Source organism: Cyprinodon tularosa, unplaced genomic scaffold (genome assembly GCF_016077235.1).
Source record: "Cyprinodon tularosa strain WSP-4 unplaced genomic scaffold, ASM1607723v1 ctg512, whole genome shotgun sequence".
In the NCBI taxonomy this organism is placed as follows: Eukaryota; Metazoa; Chordata; class Actinopteri; order Cyprinodontiformes; family Cyprinodontidae; genus Cyprinodon; species Cyprinodon tularosa.
The window spans coordinates 330,431-354,747 of NW_024039244.1; the positions used below are offsets into that span (position 1 = coordinate 330,431).

General features: G+C 37.6%; 1 protein-coding gene across 2 annotated transcripts; it reads left to right on the forward strand.

Annotated features, from left to right (window-relative positions):
- Positions 1-8,497: 8,497 nt before the first annotated feature.
- On the forward strand, positions 8,498-24,299 carry LOC119795490 (transmembrane protein 198-like). 2 transcript variants are annotated; one of them, XM_038303521.1, is made up of 5 exons: positions 8,498-8,909; positions 19,037-19,285; positions 19,389-19,964; positions 22,501-22,649; positions 22,820-24,299. In XM_038303521.1, the coding sequence occupies exons 2-5, from the start codon at positions 19,132-19,134 to the stop codon at positions 22,967-22,969; spliced, it is 1,029 nt and encodes a 342-aa protein (XP_038159449.1). In that variant the 5' UTR covers positions 8,498-8,909; positions 19,037-19,131; the 3' UTR covers positions 22,970-24,299. The 2 variants fall into 2 exon arrangements, with proteins under 2 accessions (XP_038159449.1, XP_038159450.1); XM_038303522.1 differs by having other exon boundaries at positions 8,499-8,909; positions 22,501-22,578.
- The last annotated feature ends 18 nt before the right edge of the window (positions 24,300-24,317 follow it).

A 24,317-nucleotide genomic window follows, 5' to 3' on the forward strand; every position in this document is an offset into this window, starting at 1 on the left:
TGAACTGAAACTGAAATCTCGATTGAAATCTAAATTGTAGTTGACAATAAAGATTGATTGTTTGATTAGAAATTGATTTAGTATTGGACTAAAAAAATTAAGAATATGTTAAAATGTTTTTAAATAGGTGTATTTCCCTTCGTTTGAGCAGTTAAGACAATTTACCAATGGAATTAAATTCCCTTTAAAATATTAATTGGATATTATGCACTTGAAATACCTTAATTCTGTTGTTTTTTCATTTTAAATTAAAATTATCTTATTCCATTTCACAAAAGCAAAAAAAAACCTTTGACATATCTAAATTTTTAAAGTGTGTGTTTTAGAACAGGGGCCAATATAACAGGAGCTCTGGCCCCTGTTGGCCCCTATCTAGAACCACCCTTTTACTGCAAGAGGAAAACACATGATGCTGCCACCGCCATATCTCACAAAGCAGGTGATGCTTCTCTATCAGACATGGCTTTTGTTATGCTCAGAAAAATGTTGCTTTTGTCTGAACAAAGCATCTTCATGCAGCTGTTTTCTGGGTCGACCCTTCACTGTAAAAGATTCTGTTGGTTTGTTCCTTTATATTTTAATTTAAAGAACATCGGGATTCATTCTGAGATGTAATTATACACAGTTGCAGAGATGGGAAGTAACGAAGTACAAATACTTCGTTACTGTACTCAAGTAGATTTTTCTGATATTTTTACTTTACTACTTATTTTTATGGCGACTTTTTACTTCTACTCCTTACATTTTTACACAAATATCTGTACTTTCTACTCCTTACATTTTAAAAAATTGTTTCGTTACTTTAGTTTTGAATCATTTCAGTGGAGTTACTGTTATTATTTTTCACGTCATCAATACCAAATTCAATCTAATTGGATGGGAATCTACGTTGTATTTGACGCACCACTACAAGATGAATCGACAGATTCGGCGGTATTCATTCGCGGCAAATCATTGCAGCTTGGTGCCGGTGGCGTTAGCATAGTAGTATGGACGACGAGATGATTGAAAATGAACACAATGGAGATCTAGTCCTATTGGCAGACATCCATTTAAAATGTAGGCAACGGCATGAAAAAAGTGGTTTCTACTTTTACTTTTATACTTTAAGTAAATTTACAAGCCTGTACTTTGTTACTTTTACTTGAGTAAAGAAGTTTAATCAGTACTTCCACTTTTACCAGAGTATTTTTTAACACAAGTATCTGTACTTTTACTCAAGTACTAAAGTGAGTACTTTTGCCATCTCTGCACAGTTGGCCTCTATTTCTTAGGTGAGTTCCAAAGTTAAGCGGTAGTGCTGTATTTAAGGGTTAAACTGGAGGAAAACATTCATGCCAAACTTGTAAGATGCTTATTTAGAAAACAACTGTTTAAACATAATAAAATGTAAAATGAAAATTCAGCTTTATAAATGATGAATGGCCTGAATTTAATTCAATTCAAGTCAGTTTATTTATGTAGAGCCAATTCATACCACACGTCATCTCAAGGTACTTTACAGACAATTTAACCAGATCATACAGTCAGATTGGTTCAAAGTTTTCTATCTAAGGAAAACCACTCAATTGCGCTGACTCATTGACTCGTTTATAATTTCATATTTGGGCACACTAAAAGTTGCTTAGATTTCCCTGGAAGCATTCAGGTTTCTTCAAGCCCAAACAGAGGTTAAATGAAGAAGGCTGCCAAAGGGTTGCATGTCAGGGAAGTGTGACAAGTGGAAAATTATCTCTGAATAATCAGTTTCCTTCATAAGGAAATGACTATGTAGCATTATGCTCTTGGACTGGGTGAGTGTTTCACATTGCAACACACCTAAAATGCTCATGCTCATGCTGTAAAACGCTCAGATTACTAAAGGCTAGAGCACTCTAATGCTGAATTATACTTTGGCTTTTAATGATTACAGATAATTTAATATGAGGGATTAGAAAAGTTAAGTTTTTTTAGAAAATTAAATGAGGAATGTTGGCCTAGTGGTTAAAACAGTGTGCTTGTGCTCTGAGAAGGTTGCGAGTACCTGGCTCATTCCCAACAGTCGGTCCCAGAGCAAGACCCTTAACCCCACTCTGCTCCCCGGCCGCAGCACAATTGCAGCCCTCTGCTACCCAAGGGGACGGGTTAAATGCAGAGAGTGAATTTCTGCAATGTGAGGTCAATAACGGTCAATTATTATTATTAAAGTGTTTTAAAACTGTCCTTTTTTTTTAACTAATAAAGCCAGTGAGTATCAAGGCATCTGCACTGTACCCTCTAAATGACTGCTGCAAAAAGATACCTGGGATTTCGTGGATCAGTTAACCCAGCAACTCAATCCCAGATTAACAGAAGAGGATGGATAGCTGATGCTAGACACATTCAGATTTTTTATTTCCCAACATTTTCCCTCCTCTATTAAAACCATGCATTAGTTTCTGTTATTCTGTGTCGCTACACTCAAATATGATCCAGAAAATCTGTGGTTTTGATGCAAAAGAATGGGGGGGGGGGGGGGGGGGGGGGTAAGAATCATTGGAAACCTGGGTTTGGTTTCATGGTGCAAAGAAAAAAACATGGTACAAAACACAAGTCAATGGACTAGTGATTAACTAAGCTTTATATGCTTTGTAAACTATTAAAACACAAACACATTCTCCTCAAATCCTAATTGTTCTTTATAGTCTGAACAGCTTATAAAGCTCCCTTCTAACCGATTCATTTGGTGTTCACAACTATAACAGCATTAAAGAAGGAAGACATAATTATATCTTCCTTCCTTCATTATTTCACAGGAATCATTGTGTAATAATGTTATTTTTTCCACATATTTAACATTTAAAGGATCAGATTGTTAGATTTTAATAATGTGCATATGCTTGACTAAGAGGCGCTACTGTTATGTTTTATTCATTGGGCACTTTTATATGGTTGTTTGTGTACCCAACCACATGCTGTGAGTGTGGCAGACACTGTTAAGGAAAAGTGCTTCTGCAGCCGGTCCTGACAGCTGCAATTCATTCCTGAATCTACTGGCACAATCTGTGGAGTCCTCCATGCAGCTTTTTTGTCCTCTACTACTACTCGAAGTCCACTTTTTAATTAAAAAAAGAAAAAACATTGAACTAAATTCCAAAACCAGGATTATTATCTTAACACAGAGCTTAGTGGGACTGACTGAAATACTTTAAATGAATGGGGCCTTTATGAAAAAGGAGAAGAAAAAAAACAACAACACATGGATGTGCTCCAAAATTCTCTGATTCTGGTTTGCTTATTTATGTTGAATATGTAAACATATCTCAATTAACTTAAAAAAATTAAAAAGAATATAAAGAATAAAACAGTTCCTGCAAATTTGGACACATACCCAATTATGGGTGTTTAAATCCTAATAAGAGTTTTTGTATATTTGAACTTTCCCTTTGAAGTAGTAAACTCTTATTTTGGTGTAATTCAACATTCTGCCACCCAACTGATTAAATTAATGTTAGCTCAGATGCAAATTGAGTCAGGGGATCGCATAGGTAGTTTATTAAATAAACACATTAGCTTCATGGACACAGATAACTCCCTGATTACCCTAATTGTGTTTAAAACATTTTTTAGTCTTCATTTTCAGATTATGCCATTTCATAAATCCAGATGGAGAAGCTCTAAACATATTTAAGTATTTTTAGCAGCATGATCAATAGTCATATAGTCAGAGTCAGCCTGGGGCTTTATCACACAAATCAGGTTTGTAGATGTTTCAGTCACACATTAGCATCACTCATACAAAAGGAGTATTCTGTTTGATTGGTTTCCACTTTTGTTTAGTCGTTATTAACAAAGGTATGTACCTGAGTTTTTTTTTTTTTTCTGTAATGTAAATGTATTCAGGTTGCTTGTGAAACATGTGCAGGGCAAATGCCACCATAATTCATGATATCTTAAATGTATTTTAGGATTGGATATATGCAGTTTTGACTAGTGAAAACTAAATTATAGATATCTTAAAAGCAAATAATGACTAGGCAAAACAAATTTAAAGATATCTTGAATTGTAATTTCGACTATATGAAATTCCTTTTAAGATATCTCTAAATTAATTAAAGATATCTTGAATTATTCAGCATTTACAATAAAGATATCTTAAATTGACATTCTGACTAGTCAAAATGTGTCATGATCTTTTTAATGGCTGAAAAAAATTCCTTACTGTCAGTTTGATTCACAGGAGGAAAAGTTAAATCAGCTCTTTTTACTGTTATTTTCAACGCCCCTACATATAAATTACCGATGTGTAACGCTTTAAATGACGAATCCGGTGTCGTAATTTGAGATATCTTGAAAGGATATTTGACTAGTCTAAATGTAATTTAAGATATCTCGAATTATTATTCTTGCTAATCAGAATTTAAATACAGATATCTTAAATTACCATTCCGGATAGTCAAAATGTGGTTTTGTCTAGTCAAAATATATTTTAAGATATCTGGAACGTAATTATGGATGGTACAACGAAACTGAATTTATGTAAATACGACTTGCCATATTCGTGTTACTCTCACCTAGTTACCACTCAAAGCTATGCATCCTGTGAAACGGCAGAGGTTGAATCCTCAAGTAAAAAATGAAAATATCACACTAATTTTACTTCAGAATATACTAAAGTATATCCACATCTGGTGAAGGTGAGGAACAGTAGCGGATCTAGACCAAATGTACGAGGGGGCCAGCAGGGGGCCAGCGTGGTTTCGTGGGGGCACAGAAGAGCATGAAATTAAAAAAACAGGGCAAGAGATTCAAATATATTAAGAGAGCTGCATGAAGTGAAACTTCTTTTCATTTAGGTTCTATAAAAATTCTATTTCTTATGAGGCCAATATACATTTATAATTTAGGAATTTTAAATATTTTTGACTTAATTTAAGTTAAAACTACCATTTTCAATAAAATTTTGATTAGAACTCAAGAAAAACTGTTAAATTAATCTGTAAAAATTAGAGAATTTTTTTTCTATTTGTTGTGAAAAAAAAAACATTTAGCAGATGAAAACTGGAATCCCACCTCAACACCACTGAAGCTATCGCCTTATTGTTTTTGAATAATTAGTAAAACAGAATTTGTAAAGAAAAAGAATTAAATAGATCCAAATGACCTATCAGTAACCATGCCTGTTCCAGCACATCATCATTAGAATTTCTTTTAAGTATTATGTCTTCAGTACAGGGGCCATAACAGGGGTCAGGACATGATCTAAAGGGGCACAGGCCCCCGCTGGCCACTGTCTAGAACCGGCCATGGTGAGGAATGATGACACCGTGGCGAGGTGCACTGTATGCGGAAGTCCCATGAAAAACAGAAAGCACAACCAATGTTCAAGGCTACAAGATTGAAAGTATTAAAAATAAAAGACCAATACTGTTCTGTTTTGTGTTTATAGAATTACTGTTAGTTAATAAACAGTTGTGGAAAAGTTGCTGGCTTTAAGTGTGTATGTATAGAGCACCGTGCGGGTCTGTTTTCCCCAGGGTGTGTGTGTGTTTTGGGGGGGTATAATAAGCATCTCCCTGAAATTAGCTTTTGGAACTTGGGATGTCTTGCATTCCATCAAATAAAAAAGGAAAGATAAAGGCTCAGATGCAAATTTTCCAATACTTGGCAGTCAGCATATGCTGACAGGACAGGAGCAGAAAGCATCAATTTAAGGAGAAATCAAGAGGCCCATGGTACCTTTGGTAGAGTTGCAAACATGCATACCTCAGGTGGGATAATCTGTCACAGAAAAGCTACAAGTGATTAATTCCACAAATGTCACCTTAAATAAAAAAAATGAAAAAGATGGTTTTAGTTTAAAAGAAATCCATTGCAAGATTCATAATCAACCAACTAGGGCACAGGTTCCCAAAGTTGGAGAATAACTGTCATTGAAATGATCAGGATCCTTGACTTACAGTATATGTGGGGCCAAAATGACATAAATGTGAATTTCTCATGGAAACTGGTGGAGACCGGCCTCAGAGGTTTGTGGCTGTAATTACAGCTAAATGCAGCTCAAGAAGAGATTGACTGGGGTTGGGGGATTTTAAATGATAGGCAAGCTTCCTTTATACAATGTCCTACTGTAAAGTAACCCCAGAAATTCCTGCATAGACAATAAGAATGAGCAGACTGCTGGGGGGAGATACCTGGGATTTCAAGGATCAGTTAACCCAGCAACTCAATCCCAGATTAACAGAAGAGGATAGATAGCTGATGCTAGACACATTCAGGTTTTTGTTTACCAACATTTTCCCTCCACTATTAAAATCATGCATTACTTTCTGTTATTCTGTCTCACAAAACTCAAATAAGATCCAGTGAAATCTGTGGTTCTGATGCAATAGCATGGGTAAAGAGTCATCAGAAACCTGGGTTTGGTTTCATGGTGCAAAGAAACAAAGAGCGTGGTGCAAAAGAATAAAACATGGTACATAACACGGCCACTTTAAAAACCTTCACATCAAACCTTTAGAGTAATTTTTGAAGTGCTGTAATTTGTTTATGGAGCATATAATAATGTGAACCCATCTTGGACCATGAGGTAACATTAGAAAAGCAAATTTTGATTAGAATAAGAAGAAAAACAAAATGAGAACACAGACAAAACAGTCAAGAGTTTTATACATAGTAGTTAAGAGGCATATTTAAACACTGAAAGTAACAGCAGAAACTCCATGTGATGGATTTTCTTATAATACTGCCCCAAACAACAACCCATTAAAACAACATTAAGTTGTTATTCTCCAGTCTATAATTCTGTGTTAAAAGACCCAAGCCAAATGAACCTGTACCTGACAACAGTGGGAAATGTGCAATAATTGAGTTATATTTCATGGTTTTATATATTCATATCCTGTTACCTGTGTTATATTAGATGTAAGATGCAGGAATGTAAAAAAGAATGAATGTTATAAAGCGGATATTAACTGAGTCACTTTAAAAAGCTTCACATCAAACCTTTAGAGTAATTTGTAAAGTGCCGTAATTTGGCTTATGGAGCATCTAATAATGTAAACCCATCTTAAACCATGAGGTAACATTGGAGAAGCAAATTTTGCTTAGAATAAGAAGAAAAACAGAATGAGAACACAGACAAAAGAGTCAAGAGTTTCATATATAGTATTTTATTTTTTATTTAACCTTTATTTAACCAGGGGGGGGAAAAACAACATTGAGATTAAAAACCTCTTTTTCAAGGGAGTCCTGGCCAAGAGGCAGCAAAGTTACATGAAAAACAGAGATACATAAAATTAATTGACAGGTACATAACAAAAAACAAAACTAAAAAACATTCAGGCTGCTTCAACTTCTTTCACTTTCAACTTAAAAGCATTTAAAGATAAAAACTCAGTCAACTTCCAGTTTCTTTGTAAAGAAATTCCATGCACAAGGAGCTGCGTAGCTAAAGGATTTCTTCCCTAGTTCTGTGCGGGCAAAACGAACAGTGAGCAGCAGCTGATCGTTGGATCTCAGGGCAGAAGAAGCCATGCTTTTCTGTGTAATTAGGTACAAATCAGTAATCCAAAAAGGGCCTTGTAAATAAAAGTGTACTGTGTAGTTAAGAGGCACATTTAAACAAATTTAAACGAAAGTAGCAGCAGAAAACCCTTATGAAGGATCCTCTTAAAATACTGCCCCAAAAAACAACCCGTTAAAAAAACATTTAAGTTGTTCCCTTAGCAAAAAGCTGAAGTAAATTTTATTAAGAATACTTATAACTTATGCTTAAGTATAAGTTTAGAAAGTATACCGAACAATGTATCTTTAGTGTACTTGAAGTATTACTAAAGTAATACTTCTTCGAACTAAATTGGGACATTTTTAAGTTTACTAAAGTACACTTAAAGTATACTTTAGTAAACAATAAAGTAAACAATAGTATAGTCAAGTACACTTGACTATACTATTGTTAAGTGTATGAAATATAGTTTAGAATAAGTAAACTCTTAAGTGCACTGCCTGATTTTAAGTATGAAATTAGTGCACTTTTAGTATACTTAAATAAACTACTTTCCCAATCTATAATTCTGTTTGAAAACAAACCTACCCAAATGAACCTGTACCTGACAACAGTGTGAAATGTACAATAATTGAGTTATATTTTATGGTTTTATATATTCATATCCTGTTATCTGTGTAATACTAGATGTAAGATGCAGGAATGTAAAGAAAATAAAGTTATAAAGCAGACATTAACTGAGTTGAATAGTAATAAATCAAATTGGTGCTGAAGGCGTCCCTTGTTAGCTTAGCTTGGTGTTATCTACAGAGACAATTGAATAAAAAAAATCAACAGTTTAAATCAAATTAGCATCTGATAACCATGTCGGTTCACTATTGTTCTCTTCACATAGAACAAGAGGTGAAAGCCCAGTTTAACAGCTTGTTAGGGCTGCTAGCACCTGGAGGGTAATTAGCAGCCCCCCAGCAGCCCCCCGCCTCTGACGGTCCAACGGCCCGATAGGAAGGGGAGGGGTCACCCTGAGTAGGAGGGGGAAACTTTACTCTCTTTTGTTGTGCTGTTTATTTCAGAAAAAAGGGAGGAGAAACGAAGCTTGTTGAATATATTTTGTTTTTTTTTTTATTTGAGAGCCAGGTTTGGGGGTATGTGGGGGTCTCATGCGGATCGTTGACCATTTATGAGCTGAAAGTAGCGCCGGTCTTCCTCACATCTGCCGTCTGCAGAGAGGAAAGGAAGAAAAAAAAGGAGGAAAAGCAGATTTGCATAGAGCAGGGAGAGGAATACCACGATGTCACTAGCGTTAGAGGAAGCCTGTTAGTTTGAACAAGAGGGGAAACCGGTTCTCCTTGTGTGTTTGAAAAGGTGGGCTTTTTTCAGTTTATTTCTGCCTCGCAGATTCGACTGTCAAGAAGTTCCAGCAGGAGAATAAGCAGGAGAGTCGGTAAGTATTTCCCCTTCTTTAAATCTTTAGATTGTGTTTGGATAACTTCACGCCTCGAACAGCAGCTTTGGATCAACATGGATGAGTTTTTTTAGCTGCTCGGTGAATAAACTTTACAGCTGAGAACAAGCAGCCTGACCGCTTGTCTTTCTGCTGCGTTATTCCACTTCTTCTCTTTTAGGGACAAAGACACCAATAAAGGCGGCATTCATGCTAAAGCAGGCGTTCATTCCACAGTCCCACAGAAATGCGTCTTAATTAGTTCTGGCTAGAAATGCTCTATTTGGGAGAATCCAAACTGAGGAGAAGACATAAATAACTATAAGTTTCTTTGAATTGAGCCTCAGTATGGTCCCCTCCCCAACATGTTGCTGCACACTGCTTCTAAGCTGGCTGAAAATGCCATGTACTGAACCAGATGGTTATCCCAAAGCTGGAGCAGTATTGTGATAGTTTTTCTATAAATGTTTAAAGGCGTGTTTTTAGTAATCTTAAATTTAGAAAAGTTTTTTTAAGACCTTACTGTGATATAAAAGTTTATTTATTTAGGACAATTCAGTACAAGGATGCCTTACATGAATTAAAGAATAAGATAGAAGGAACATAGAAGCAGAATAAAAGCCAGTAAAGATGAGAGCATTGTAAAAGCAAATAGTAAAGCAAAATATCAAACGCTTCAACTAATGACACCTAATTTAACAGTTTAACTTCAACAGCCAAAGACAGTTCTAAAAAGAAAAAAAAAAGCGTTTTAACTTTGACTCAGAAGAACTCAGGGTTTCAGCACTTTTAGTCTTCTGGGAGTTTGTTCCAGATAAGTGGAGCATAGGAACAAAATGCTGCTTTTCCATGTTTAGCAGAGGTGTCAAGTTACAAAGTACAAACACTTTGTTACCTTAAGTAGACATTTTGGCATATCTATATTTACTGGAGTAATTATTCTTTAGACAGCTTTTTACTTCTACTCCTTACATTTTTGTTTTGCAATTATCTCTTCTTTCTACCCCTTATATTTTGAAAACAGACTCGTTAGTTTTAATTTAAGCTCATTTTTGGTATAAAAAAGAAATCAAAACCATCAATTTGTTTAATCCAAACAAGGAATTTCTTTGTGGTTGGGCTCTACTGCACAAACATGTTGTTCCCCACATACCAAAATCAATCGTTTTTCAATGATGCAAAGTTAAATTTGACAGTTGAAATTAGTTATAAAACTCAGAAACTTAAGTATAAAGAAGTTATTATCCAGAATTGTAGAAAAATGTTCCTTTGATAGTGCAGAGGGGTTAAAGCATCTGTCCTTATCTGTCCTCCTTAAGTATCTCTTGTAGACGTTGATACTCTTAACATTTAGAAAAGTTTTTTTAAACGGTAGAATTTCTATTTCTACTTGACTAAAAAACATTGATACTTTTGAGACCTCTGATGTTTAGTTCTGTGGGTGTGCAAAGTAAGCTTCAACTAGAAGCTTTTAAACTAGATGCCAGAGAACGTGCCTGAGTCAACCGTTTCAAAATCAAAATGACTAATTAGGGAACTATCTAGACCTAATGCTGCAAACACTGCCGGCTAAAAGATGGCTCGTTTATTTTCTTGCACTGAATTCACTTTCTATATGTGATAAAAATATATACATGTAGTATTTATCTTAGAAGCTACAGGAGCATCCTCATCATCTCTACTAGAGTAAAGCTGTATGGTTAAGGACTGAACCAGGCATTCATATCTAGGTTTCACAGGAATACATGGGATATAGTCCTGGTTTGTTATGCCGAATTAATACATTACAATGCTGTGTTGAATTTTTCTATAAATTGGATCTTGGCTCAGAGAAATGACACCACCCGTGTGGCGCTGGTTCTACTTAGGAGTTAAAAACAAGTAGGATTTGCTGGTTGTTTTGAATAGGTTGAAAGTTACGGCAGAATTACTCTCCTCTGACGTCGCACCACTGGGAAAACAAAAATCAGCACATAACCTGGCAAGCTCGATTGATAATGTGCAGCATTGGGGTTAATTTCTACAGATTAATAATCTGGGACTGATCCCATTGAAGCTGTCCAACAAAAGGAGGGAAGTTAAGCAGAACTGATTAGGCGAAGCATGCCTACTTTCCACCTACCAAAGTTTTGGTTTTAACCAATCACCTTAAAAAATGAAATAGCAGCAGATTCCATGAGAAAAACCACAACAACTCAAGCTCTTACTCTCCTGCTTTCCAACAATGAAATCATGAATTCTTTAAAACCAGATGTGATAACAGCAGCTAGGTGTGCACCCTCCCTGCACTGCCATGTTATTTTAGTTTGGCTTGTGGCAGCTCTTGCTTTTATCACATCTATTGGTCCCACCCTAAACCATGATATGGAGCGACGTGATTGGCCGACATGTTTTGGATTAGTGTTGAACGTTTTTAGCTGGATTGAAGATGGATTCTTGTGTTTGTGAAATTCCACAAGAATTCAACTTATATCTTTTTAATCACTATAATCCTGTGAGAATATCATACAGACATTCTTGATAACATACATACCATGATTTTTTTTAACCTCCTTTGTGAAACATTTACAATATCAACTTATGGCCCCTGTAGCTTTCAGAAAGCCACACCCTGACTTGTAGTCACCTACTTAACATATATGCTGCCTGTTGCTTGATAATGCAGTTTTATTGGAGTGTTATTAAAAGAAGTGGCGTTCACACCACTGTTTTCTTCCCAGAGATTGAAGGGGAGTCACTCTCTTGCAGCCAGCTGTGTCTCACTGAAATGATCTATAATCATAAGAAAGTTATGAAGGGAACTAATAGTTTTCCACTTTAAACTTGATACCAGAAGATCCATAAAGTTAGATAAGAGGAAGTAAATTAAAAAACGTTATAGTTTCCACTTAATAGACAACACAAGCCGTGGCTTGTTTGAAGCATTGCATAATGAGTTAAATCAAAGTTTTTATAAGTAACTGCATAATAAAGTCTCTCTTACGTCAGCGGATGATGTATATTCTAGTGTTTCTCCCTGGGGCATTTCTGAATAATCAGTGGTTATATTTCAGGTTTGTCCTCCAACAGCTCCTATAATCATATTCAGATCCCCGCTGTCAGACTCTCAGCAACATATGGACATGGCCTGCTGAAGCCTCCTCTTCACCGCAGACCTTAATAGAGCGTTATGGGACGGCCCCTCCTTACCCCACACACTGTGCACCCCACCCATAGCTTTTGAATTACAGCTCTGACTCGAAGCAGCTCAGTCTGGAGATGGAAATCATTGTGTTAATGAGCATGTGCAGTATATGGCACATAAACATGCATCAAGCAACAGCAGAGTCTGTCATCCTGGACCTGCTCACCCCCCCCCCCTGCTGATCTAATAGAAGCCCTGTGAAGCCCAAGTTTTTCCACTCTTGTTTCACTATCAGTGATTCCGTTACGCTTCCTAACAATGAGGAGAAGGAAAGGTTAATCAGAATGTATTCTGCAGTTTGGTTTTCCTACTACTGATTATTAGCTTAATAAACTAGCCCCACCCACCAGCGGCCAAATCAATGATCAATGCCCCAGGCCCTAGAACTGGCGGGCCAATCACAATGCAGAGATGTATTTTGTATATCTAGATGCAAAGCGGGCAGGGTTTTGAGGACGTGACGACAAAGCTGCGCGACGCTGGAGAAAGCACAACAAGGAAGATGGCAACAACTATTAAACAGTAGCATGCACTGCGGCAGCAGCAGCTTTCAATGGAGTGCTCCATTGAAAGTTAAAACTTCTCTTTTCTGTTGCTGTTGTTCAATAAAAGTCACTATATGGTCCATTCACCGATTTAATACGTGATTAAAAAAACAATTTCCGAAGCTGAGAGGACCGCGGCAACCAGCCGACCTCCAAGGCTAACGGCAGCCAGGGCTATCCGCAGCCCATCTGCAGCGGCCCTCTCTTGGCATAGTCGTGTGTGAAGGACCGCTGACTCTGATGGCGATTTTTGGCTCAGCTTTGGAATCAGTTTTGGAAGGATTAGACTTGAGGTTTTCGTTGAAACGTGAGCAGCAAGAGGCTCTACGCTAATTGATTTTTAAGAAGGACGTATTCGCCATCGCCGGGCTGTATGTTTACACTCCCTCCACAAACTTTCTGTCGAGCTCACTACGTCAAAGTCAGTTGCGCTCATTGGTCAGAGCGTTGGCCAATAGGCACAGACAGCGGTTTGAGAGACAACAGGTTGTTCTCATCAACAATCTTCCGATGTCTCATTCATTGGGGCCAGACTAAATTACACATTTAATCTCACATTTAGTCTGGTTTATCAGGCTAACTGATTATGGCTCTGATGACCGTTTTCCATCAGCCAACAATACATGAAGGATGATGAAACCAAACAAGAACCTCTCTTCACCTTCTTATGTTTTTTTTTTGTTTTTTTTGCAATCACATAACCAAAGCAGACTATTGTAGCTATGCACACACCCTCTACCTACCATCTGATTTTAAAACCTACCTACCATTCTAAAAGATGTTGACATTTTTTTTATTTTTTGTTAATCTCAGTATTTCCATCTTGTGCACCACACATATTAAGACTTACTTGGTTAGACTCCTAGATAGACCAGATAATCAGAAATTTCCTACAAAAGGAAAATATAAATAATTAATATTCAGGCTTCATAGGTTGTCAAAAATGCTAATCCATCTTGATTGGTTGTTAAAAATGGATCAAATTTGCTGTACACACTCAAATTATAATTTTTTTCTTCTCCACGGCACAGTGTTTTTAAAACACCAAGGATTTCCTAAAAAACAATCTGAAATAAACTAATGGAACTACAGTATCTAAAGCTTACCACAGATCTTGTTTAAATCTTTAGCTATAGCGGAGAAGAGTAAATAGTCCGTAGAGCTGGAGTTTAACGGATCTGAACCATTTTCTTGGGCTTCAGGTTTGTTTTGTAAACATTTCCAGGGATCGGCTTATTAGTAGCAGTTTTAGTATATTTAATTCAAGAGCTTTAAAAGTAAACACATGCTCGGATCTTGCAAGCATTCCCTCAGTGTCTTATTTATTTTTAGGTGTGTGTTTAGGTTTCAGCAGCTAGGAAGTGTGACAGACGATAAGCAAATGTGAGTTAGCCGATAAATGGACCTGAGAATGGGGTTAGAAAGCAGGGCCTAATTGGTTTAAGTTAATTATTTGACAGTAATTATTAGTCACACCTCTAGGTTGGAGTTTTCAGTGTAAACAAACTTTAAAGGCGTTTTTTTCAGTCTGTTGATGCAGGCAAAAGTTACAGTCAGTGATGTGTGCAAAGTTTCAGTCGAAGCCATAAACATTTGAAAGCTGGGAAACAATAGTTTTCCAGATCAGCTGGGAAAACAGATTAAAGGCTTATTTTTATAGGTGGGCTGCTTGTTTTTTCCCCTATGCTGTTGATCTTAGGTCTCAGATCAAATAGTTCATTTTAATAGCTAGGTTCAGATATGGTTTTAATTCTCAGTCACCTGTTGATGTGTCTCCTTTGGGAATTTTACTGCCCAGCTTTGGTAGTGAAACTCTTTGATGGATTTTCTGCCCTCCTTGTTACAAACACAGGACTGTGTTCCTGCTGAAGCATGATGTTCCACTTCCTCATTTGGTCCTGTGCTTCCTGCCATGGAGCGACAGGAAACTCTGTATTTGATGTCTCGCTCAAAATGGTTTAGAGGTTTTGCAGACGCTATTGTGATGATAGGCTGTGATGAAGATGCTAATGCCTAATGCATTACTGTTATTCACTCCTAATGGGTTGGTTGCTGTTCTGCTTTTAAGGTGGACTGATTTACAGCCGCATGTGTTAGCCCCTGGGTGGATCTTTAAAGCAAGCTTGTGAGACAGCAAAGCCATAACCCAGCAGGTTCTCCGGCTCCTCAGCTGGTCTTGGCTGTCATGTGAGTGGATCACTTGCAGAATCGCCGGCTGTGACCACATGAGACCACCCCCTGATTAAATACTCCCAAACTAACTATGTGGGGAACTTAAAACCAGCTTTGCACTCTCCCCAGCAGCTGAGGACTCTAACCTGCTCAGATCAGCACCTCCATGATGTTAAGCAGCTCCAGTTATTTATTCATAAATAGTTTGTACTTACTTACAACACCTGAGTTCACAAACAAGTCAAATAACATGAGAATGAGCATTCTGCTTTTCATTTCTCCTTATAAGATTATATTGTTTATGATCCATTTTAAGATATGAAGTGCAGTTACCTGAACCTGATATTCAGTGTTTTATTTATGCATGAGGTAGATTTTTGTTTAAAGACCTAGAACAGCAGGATAAGACTTTCCCTTGTTTATTTCTGATTGCAGTTAAACTTATACTGCACGTTAAAACATTTCTACCACGTACTAATTATTTCTGAGGCAAAATGCTCCGAAGCTTTCTGTCACTTTAAGTTTCCTGCTGGTGAGAAAAAAACCTGGAGCCGATTCTGAAGCCTGTTCTGAAATTTAACCATATTGACAAAGCTGAAAACTTCTTTTCCAGCCCGTTTAGTCATGCTCTTTCCAGTACATGGAGACTGTTTAAACACATTTAGTTCATAAACTTTATTTTGTCTTTGAGAGGAAGATAATGTGATTGTTATTATGTTAAAGATTAATTTGTATGTTTTGAGCTCAGCTAGCAGAGAGGTTTGAAGCTTGAAGCTTAAGTGGTACTAAAACATAACCGGGTTGGTGCTCTAGCAGAGGAAAGAAGTGGAACCGGTTTGTTTCACTGGAAATTCTCATAAATCAAACTCAAACTAAAAATCGTGCAACAGCATATGTGATATATGGATGTAGGAGTTCATCTTGCAACCCGTTTGAACCCAAGCTCCTTATGTGCCAGCCACCATATCCTCGGGTAAGACACTTCACCTGCATTTCCTACTAATGGTGGTCAGAAGACCCAGTGGCTCCTTGTTTCTTTCAGTGAGCCCCAGGTCAGCTGTGTCTTCAAAGTAGCTCACCACCATCAGCTTGTGAGTATGTGGGTGAAGGTAATGTAAAGCACCTTGGAGTCTACCATAGATTACATCTCTATAAACTGTAGGGCTTAATTTGTTTTTATGCTTCCCAAATCATTAAATAGCATAAGATTACATGACCTTTGTCTCTGTAAGGCCTTATCCACCCTCCTGGCTGCATAGAGACTGGGCCGAGCTTTATCTTTGTACTCAGTGGTCACTTTTAAAGTCAGATATGACCCACAGGAAGCCTAAAGTTGGAATCCTGACTCAGGAAGTGTCCGAGCAGCTCCAACCTCAATTTTACCCCACACTAAAGCTTTAAAATGTCTATTAGCGCATTTGACAGTTGGCTTCACATTAAAAGTAGTGTTTTAGTCAGCATTAGCTGTGGGAAGTTATACTCTCCCATGTCTCTGTCTCAGGTTACCTCTCTTAATCACAGTGGTGTCTTATGTCGAGGCGGGCTTGGAAGTCAATGCTGCTGGAGGAGAATAGAGCCATTATGGAGGAAAACAAAGACTCTGAGGCCCATGCTGTGACCTCTAGTGGCACTCAGAGGAAACTATGCAGACAAAAAAGGAGACCACATAAAGATGCCTGGGAGCAGCAAGGACAACTGCTATGACCCGCGTTGATTGCTTCAATATAGATGCCTACTATACAGATTCAGTAAGCTGCTGATTATCAGCAAATGGAAAATAAACTAGTGATCAGATCTATGCTTTTAATAGAAACTAGATCAAGTTCCTTTGAAATTGTACATTCTAGCTAACATAGAAATGTTTATAAATACCACTGATAATTACAGTTTATAATATGATTCAATGAATAAAACAGATTGAGTGAAATAAATGTTATTTATTTAATAATAAATGTCAAGAAAATCCCCTCCATTGGGAAGACACTTAACTCCTAAGATGTAATTATTTTGTATGCTGTGTAACTTTAGTTGTGCTTGATAAACAAATCTGAGATGAGAAAAGTCACCTTAACAGAAAGGTTAGCTCTTTTTTTTCCCCATCAGTCATGTTTTTCATATCAGGTGTCATATAGGACTGGATCAAATCCAGCTGGGTGAAAAGGTAAAAAAAAAAAAAAAAAAGGAAAAGAAAAACTATGTTACGGATAGAATTTATTTTACCTTAGTCAATCTTTTCTCAATTCATTTCAGTCACATTTTGGTTTTACATAATTCATTTCTAATTTTGAACTTTCAGAAAACATGTTTCTTTTCATGAAGATTAAAAGTTTGATATCAGCTTTCTTTTTTCTTTTTTTCTTTCTTTTTCTTATCTCTAGAGATTTTTTTATCTCTAGAGATTCAGGGTTGCAGAGCCCTTTGCTCCCACATGAACAGTCACTTATCACATCTGTTAGAAATTGAAAGTTTCTTTTGAATTTCCTGAAATGTGTTCGACTCCAACCATCACAAATCCTCTAATCTTGATTTAAAAGTCCTAACCGTTTTTTTGTTTTTCTCTTTGCATTTCCTCAATAGTAAAATGATTTTGTTTATTATGACACTTGCACAATACATTTTAAATGGTTAATTATGCGTCTATAAGTGTTTCCTTCCAGTTTTTTTTTGTAAATGCATGTAATTAGTTCCCTTTTTGCCTTCAAAGCTGAATTGCAATAACAGATAAAGGCTGGAGAGAGTAGGTAGAGTGTGACTGAGAAGGAGAAGAGAACTTTCCACTGTTCTCATTTTTTCCTAGTAAAGTCATTCCTGGGCAGGACACGCAAATTACATGGGCTGGTGTCTCTAAACATGTCAAAAGCAATTGTGGCCTCTTTCTGCAAAAAAAAATAAAATCATGTTTATGTTGGAAAAGGTTTGAAGTAAGAATAAACCAGTGTTATAAAGGACAAATACGACTGAAGCTGGATGTTATTACGCCCAAAAGACAAAAGTGACTGTTCCTGAGTGTTTGTCTGAGGCGGACAACGGGAATAAGTTGTAATCTGATCCCAGCTGCGGTGAGCTCATACAGCCAGCCTGCCAGCAGCCTCGGAGATGAGGAGCAGTCCACCCATATGCCTCCAGCCATGGATCCCTGTAGGCCTGACGGCTTAAATGTCATATAATTTTCCAAGACAAATAGAGGGTGGATGGCCTCTGAAGCAGAAATCATAACGAAAAAGGGCGAAGTTTTGGGAAAATGTAACAGTTAGAGTAAGTTAATAGTATGAATTGTTTTTAAAATAGGAGTTGTTTTTGTAATTCAAGATTGAAAATGTAGTATGTCATTAACATTAACAACAAAAAAACAATCACAGACCTGACTTAGCTTATCCGCTGAGTTTTTCAAATAATTGTTAATAGCACCTTTGCTTTATCTGTGACGGCTCTGATAGACAGAGCAGCAGTAGATTGGAGAGAGGAGATGGTCTACAGATGTTTAAAGCAAGGAGGAGTTGTAAAAAAAAAAATAATAATAATATGAACATTTCAGGAAGCTCTAAATAAACAGTCATCCAACATTTCTTCCAATGTGGTTTCGCTCTCAAATTTCACTTTCGGGATTATAAGCAAAGTGCTGTACCTCACCTTGGACACACCATTTCAAAAGGGAAACACAGCAGTGGCAGAATCATGCTCAGTATTTTTTGTTTGTTTTTTTTGTAGTGTTGTGCTGGTGCCATTTTTTTGGCCCCGATACCCAATACCTGGCTGTGCAGTATTGGCCGATACCATCTGTTTGAAGTTGATGTGTGTGTGTGTGTGTGTGTGTATATATGAAGAACTGCATACTACTTGGATGTAAAATAATTGCCATCATGGCTTTGTCAAGCTGCTGCCTACCTTTGTGTTGCAGGAAAAAGACTAATACAAAGTGAATCCAGTAGAACTTTTTATTGCCTAGCTAAAATGGGTGACAATAGTTGAATACACTTTTGGCTCCCAAAATGGTATCGGTTCCCTGTTTGTCAGAACTTGCCGATACCGATACCACCATTTTAGTGCTGGATCGGGGCCCTGGCTGATACTGATATTGGTATCAGTGCAACACTAGTTTTTTCTATTGGGGGTGTTCTGGAAGATGTACTGCTTGGAAATATTCTTTAGGTTGACTTTAAAGCAGCGCAACCCGAGTATTAGCCTAGCTTTAGGTTTTTCACTGACATCTTTCTCTTCTTTTACAGTTGCAGATCCAGCACAGATGGACTTGAGATAACAGCTGAATTTTAGCCTCCTCTTGAACTTCAGCTGGCCTCGAGGCCTCCAACGTTCAACCGAAATGAGTGATCCCACCACAATGAGTCCTGGAGGCGGGGGGGCAGGCGTAGCCAATGTCGACATCTGTAGTTTGGAAATCGAGAGACAGTATGATATAATCCCTACAGTCATCTGCTCGATGTGCTGCCTTTTTGGTATCATCTACTGTTTCTTTGGTGAGAAGTCAGACTCTATGTAGTTCTATCTATGCATTAGCTTTAGCTGCTCTGCTCATTCAAGCTCCCTCCTTGTCTTTTTTGTGTGTGCGTCCTTCTTCAGGTTACCGCTGTTTCAAAGCTGTCATGTTCCTGTCTGGTCTCATGTTTGGCTCGGTTATCATCTTCCTGCTGTGCCACAAGGAGCACATCCTGGACACCCAGCTGAGCGTGGAGGCTAGCGCAGGCATCGGCCTGGGCATCGGCCTCCTGTGCGGCCTGGTCACCATGCTGGTGCGAAGCGTCGGCCTCTTCATGACGGGCCTGCTGTTAGGACTCCTGCTGGCTCTTGCTGGCCTGCTGGTCGCTCACCAGTTCTACACTCTTAACACGGTGTGGGTGCCTCTGGGCGCCCTCCTAGGGACAGGCATGGTGTTTGCCGTCCTGACCCTGCAGTGGCAGAAGATCTTCACAATACTGTCCACGGCTGTGTTTGGCGCTGCTATCATGACCATGTGTGCTGATTACTTTGTGGAGATGCTGGTTCTAGCTAATCACGTCTATGACTGCTTACGCCTCATACCAGGGCCAGCCCTCTGCTGGTACAGCTGGGTCATCCTGGGCATCTGGCCTGCTCTCAGCATCATAGGAGTACTGATCCAGTGGAAACTGACAGACGACAGCTTTTCACACACAGAGGGTAAGGATAAAACACAGTAATCTTATATAACATCACATGGATCCTTGTCACATAGTTTTATTTCTAAAGGTTCCACTTCTATTAACAAAAAAAAAAATGTAATTAATTTATAGATCGCTCAAAGCTTTTCTTTATAACTGATTTAAGTGAAAATAAGGTAATCGCCAACTAGTAAAGTGCTCACATCTCAGGGTTTTGTTGTGATACCCCTGTATGCAGTGTGGTGCTACTCATGGTTGACTTATTACCAACCTGGAGCTGTTTATGTCGAATTTGGACTCAAATTAGGGCAGAGAAATAAATCAATATCAACATATATCACAATAGACACCGTATCAATATTGATAGAAAATATATTTCATTTGAAATGATAATCGTACTGAACTCAGATCCAGAGCCACATGGTATTCTGTGGGATATTGGCAAAGGAAAGGATGTAGCCTTTCATGTCCTAACCAAGCAAGAGTGTTGTTACGGCTGACCTAAAGGTTAATATAGGGTTACAGTTATAGTTTAAATTCAGGCTTTTTCCTGCGTGGTCTTTCAGCGAGATAGACTGATACATCGGCCGACCAATATTTTTGACCGCTATTAGTGTTTTTTTTCTAGTACCGTTATCGGCCAATAACAGCATTTGTTCACAGATATATTTAGCAGCCTTAAGATCACATAAAAAGCATTGCCGTTTCATACATTCACTATCCATTGTTAAAGAGACATTACGTAAGTTTTTACTGGAAAACATCTTTAATGTCTTTTTATCTGACCCTTAATGATTAAAACATAATTTGATGAACAGACTTACACCTCAGGAGTTCAGCACCAATGGCTCAATAAGCCTGCAGCCTATTTTCCTTCATTTACCTGGGGTCAGAAGTTCCCGTGCTGTTCGGGACGTGACATCCGGCGCGACCATGTTAAATGGGTCTGACTTAGCAAACAATTGAAGCGTTAGATTCAAGATAAATGTTGTGGATACCAACATCCAGCCCAACGCCGGTTTAGATGAGAAAAGTAAAAAAAGAACATTTTTTAAATACGATAACGAGTAGAGGAGTGCAGTTTTGTGTTTTGGTCCACATGTTGCATTGTCATTAGATAACTCTGTATTGCTTTTTAACATTTTTTGTTTGATTTGTGAATATTTTTTTTTTATTTTAAATTCAGACCTGTGTGACATTTGTTATAATGGTGTCATTTTTATCAAGAAAATGCAACATTGGCACCAAGAATCATCCTAGCACACATAGGGGATGGGTTAGACTGATTTCAAAATAATTGGCAATGGCCTTAAAAAACCTTTATTAGTTTATTTCTAGTCCTTTTGTCATTAAGTCAACTTTGTAAAACTTTCACATTATACACTTTACTGTTACAGCAGAACATTATATACTTTTTTCTGGCTATTTTTGTTGTACAGTTGGACTTAAGTATCTTGTAATCTGAAAAAATATAGAATACATCTAATTTTCTATTCAGTTTATTGATATGCTGTTTATAAAGGTGAATTTTAAAACAGTGGAATCTTATGAAAAAACACTTTTTTATGTGCAGATGTAGCTCTACAATGGAAATCAGCACTTTTATTATACCAGATTCCTTTTTTTTTTTTTAGTAAAAAATCTTTTTAGAACGTTTTGGACACTTTTGGCAGATCTGTGCCAAAATGAAAGGTCTGCCTGACTCACTGTCCACTAAAACCCCTGTGAACAAATATGCTTGAGCCGATCCACTCCAGATTTGCTGCTGTCATTGTCAAGGTGTGGTTCTATACATTTTGGGGCTTCCTTCAGAGTTTCAAATGGGGTTTCATTGTGTTTTACTGTTTGTTTAAAAAAAAAAAAAGGTCAGATTTGAAAATTGTAGTTTATTGCTTTGATACTGCTTTGATCAATCAGAAATCATGACACTTTAAATAGTGGTTCTATTTAAAAAAAATATTATTTATTTATGACTTTGGATCATAGAAATACATATATTGTTTGACATTTCCACCATATAACTTTGGACATTTGATTTAATCAGATATGTAATTTCAGGCAGAAATTGTCCTTAAAGCCCTCTGGGGTTAAGCAATGTAAATCAGACTGTGGCTATGCTTGAATTGAATTTATATCAATAACCATTAACTTGTAGCTTAACCTTAATTGGAAATATCTTAATGGAGACAGAATACTTTTTGGCTAAGCTCACAAGGGCTCCAGTGGAAATAAGAGAAACTTTGTACTAGAGAGCCTGAGGGTAAAGCCCATTTAATACCCAAGAACGTGAAACTGTTTTTTTCCATTACAGGATAAATGATCTTTAGTGTGGAGGATAAGATCATATGACTTAAAGCCGTTCAAAATGAAGAAACCCTCAAGTGATCAAAGGAATTAACATAAATCACCCCAAAGCAAAAATAACAAGGAAATTATAAAGCAAAAGTTTACTTGTGTTTTGTTGAGCTCAAACTGAAAGTATCTGTATAATTGTCATGTTGGTGTTTAGCAAACATGAGTGGTTTCTAAAGGCTGGTTTCAAATTGCTCTTGCAGTTGTCATCAGCCGGAGACAGAAGCGGGTGCAGCTGATGCGGATTCGAGAGAAGGACGCCAAGAAGCGACAGCAGGCAGGTGGGCAGGAAGGCACATACCGTCGTAAACCCACCCCAGTGAAACGTTACGCTGGGGATCTACTGGCACCGGTCAGTGTCTCCCAACAAGGCGTGTGCTGTAGTGACTTAAAAAAAAAAAAATCCTCATTGGTTCAGTTTGCGATTCTGAAAAGAAGTCTTCATGCGAGGGAAATGTTTTCTACCTGGTAACCACTTATTTTTACATAACTCAACTATTTTTGTGTCTATTCTCTGTTCAGAGCTACCTACAAAGTCTGCGGGACCGGCAGATGGGAACAGGTACTTCCCTTAGCAGCCTTGGCACCACAAACCAGACCATGATCGACATGGACTGCGAGACCGGCTCCATGGTTCCCCTCACAGCCACAACTCCGGTCGTCAGGGTCTGAGCGAGTCAGAGACGAGGCAGGACTTCCTGCTTCCCGAGGGAAGGTATCATTAGCAGGAAGTTTCCCTTGGTTAACGTAGAGCAGAACGTGTCAACCTAGAGTTTCATAGCTGTGAAGTAGATCCGGTAGTGAGGATGTATGTGTGTGTGTATGTCTTAAAAGAAAATGCCACTGATTGCTTGAACAAGCATCAAACTCTGATTTGATGTTCTTAAAACCACTATCACCACTGTGTGTTTGTCAGAGCTGCAATAGAAAGCAGACACTAACAGAAAAAAAGTTTTTCATTTCTATTTTTGTGTATTTAATGTAAAGCAGGAAGCCTCAGAAACAAATGTGTCTGCATTTAGTTCCTGTTCTTCTGAAGTTAGTCATTACCGTGAAGAGCTTAGTATTACGTGCCTTACATTCTAGTTGATGAAGAAACAAGTAGGATTTTGTGTTTCTTTTTATTTTGTAGAAATGCAATCAGGCTTTTTTCCCGTCATTATCACTTTGAGGTTCGATTGGGGTGAGTTTTATCTATAAAGGAAAATGAAACTGTGCTGCAGGTTCCCTAACAGGGGTTCTAGTTTTGAATTAAATGGAAAATGAAGAAGATACCAGAATATCCTTATTTCTACATCTCACCTCTGCAGCACAGTATCCGTCCTGTGGATCACAGATTAGAGCTGATTAAGGGAAATAATAGAAATACAGGCAGTTGACTGGAGCTTCACTAATTCAGTGCTAAAAATGTATTAGCGTGATCATCTGCATTAAATCGCTGCATAAACATCTTGTTTCCACGAAGCTGGAAAGGGTCAGGGTTCTTAGTTTTAATGCATGTGATAAATCTGAGTGAAAAAAAATCTTGTCTGTAATTTAATCTGCTGATTGGAGATTAGAGAGGGAAAATAAGCTGATTTCTGATCTCTTGTCAATGGATTGGTTCATCTGTTTTTATACGGATCGTGGATGAAAGCAAGATATGATGTGAATTCTTGGCAACTGAAAATGTGGAGCAGTACCAGAAAGATTTTCTTGACAGTTTTTCGTTGGACCTTTAAAGACCTGCTGCAGCACATTTGGATTTTTACACCATAAAACTGGTCTGAAGAACTTATCCTGATGTTTTGTTAAACATAATTTATGTGATGGCCTTCTATCAGTGTTTTTAAAAAAAAAGACAAAGCCCAGCATGTCATTTTGTTTTTTAGTTTTTTTCATGTCTGTTTATTTTTCATTTATTGATGCAGTTTTAAAAAAACGGCACTCTTGTTGCTAGAATGTGTAAATACCTGTTAATAGAGTTTTCACAGATTTTAATAAAAACAGTTTTTACTCCTCATTGTCTCAGACATGCGGC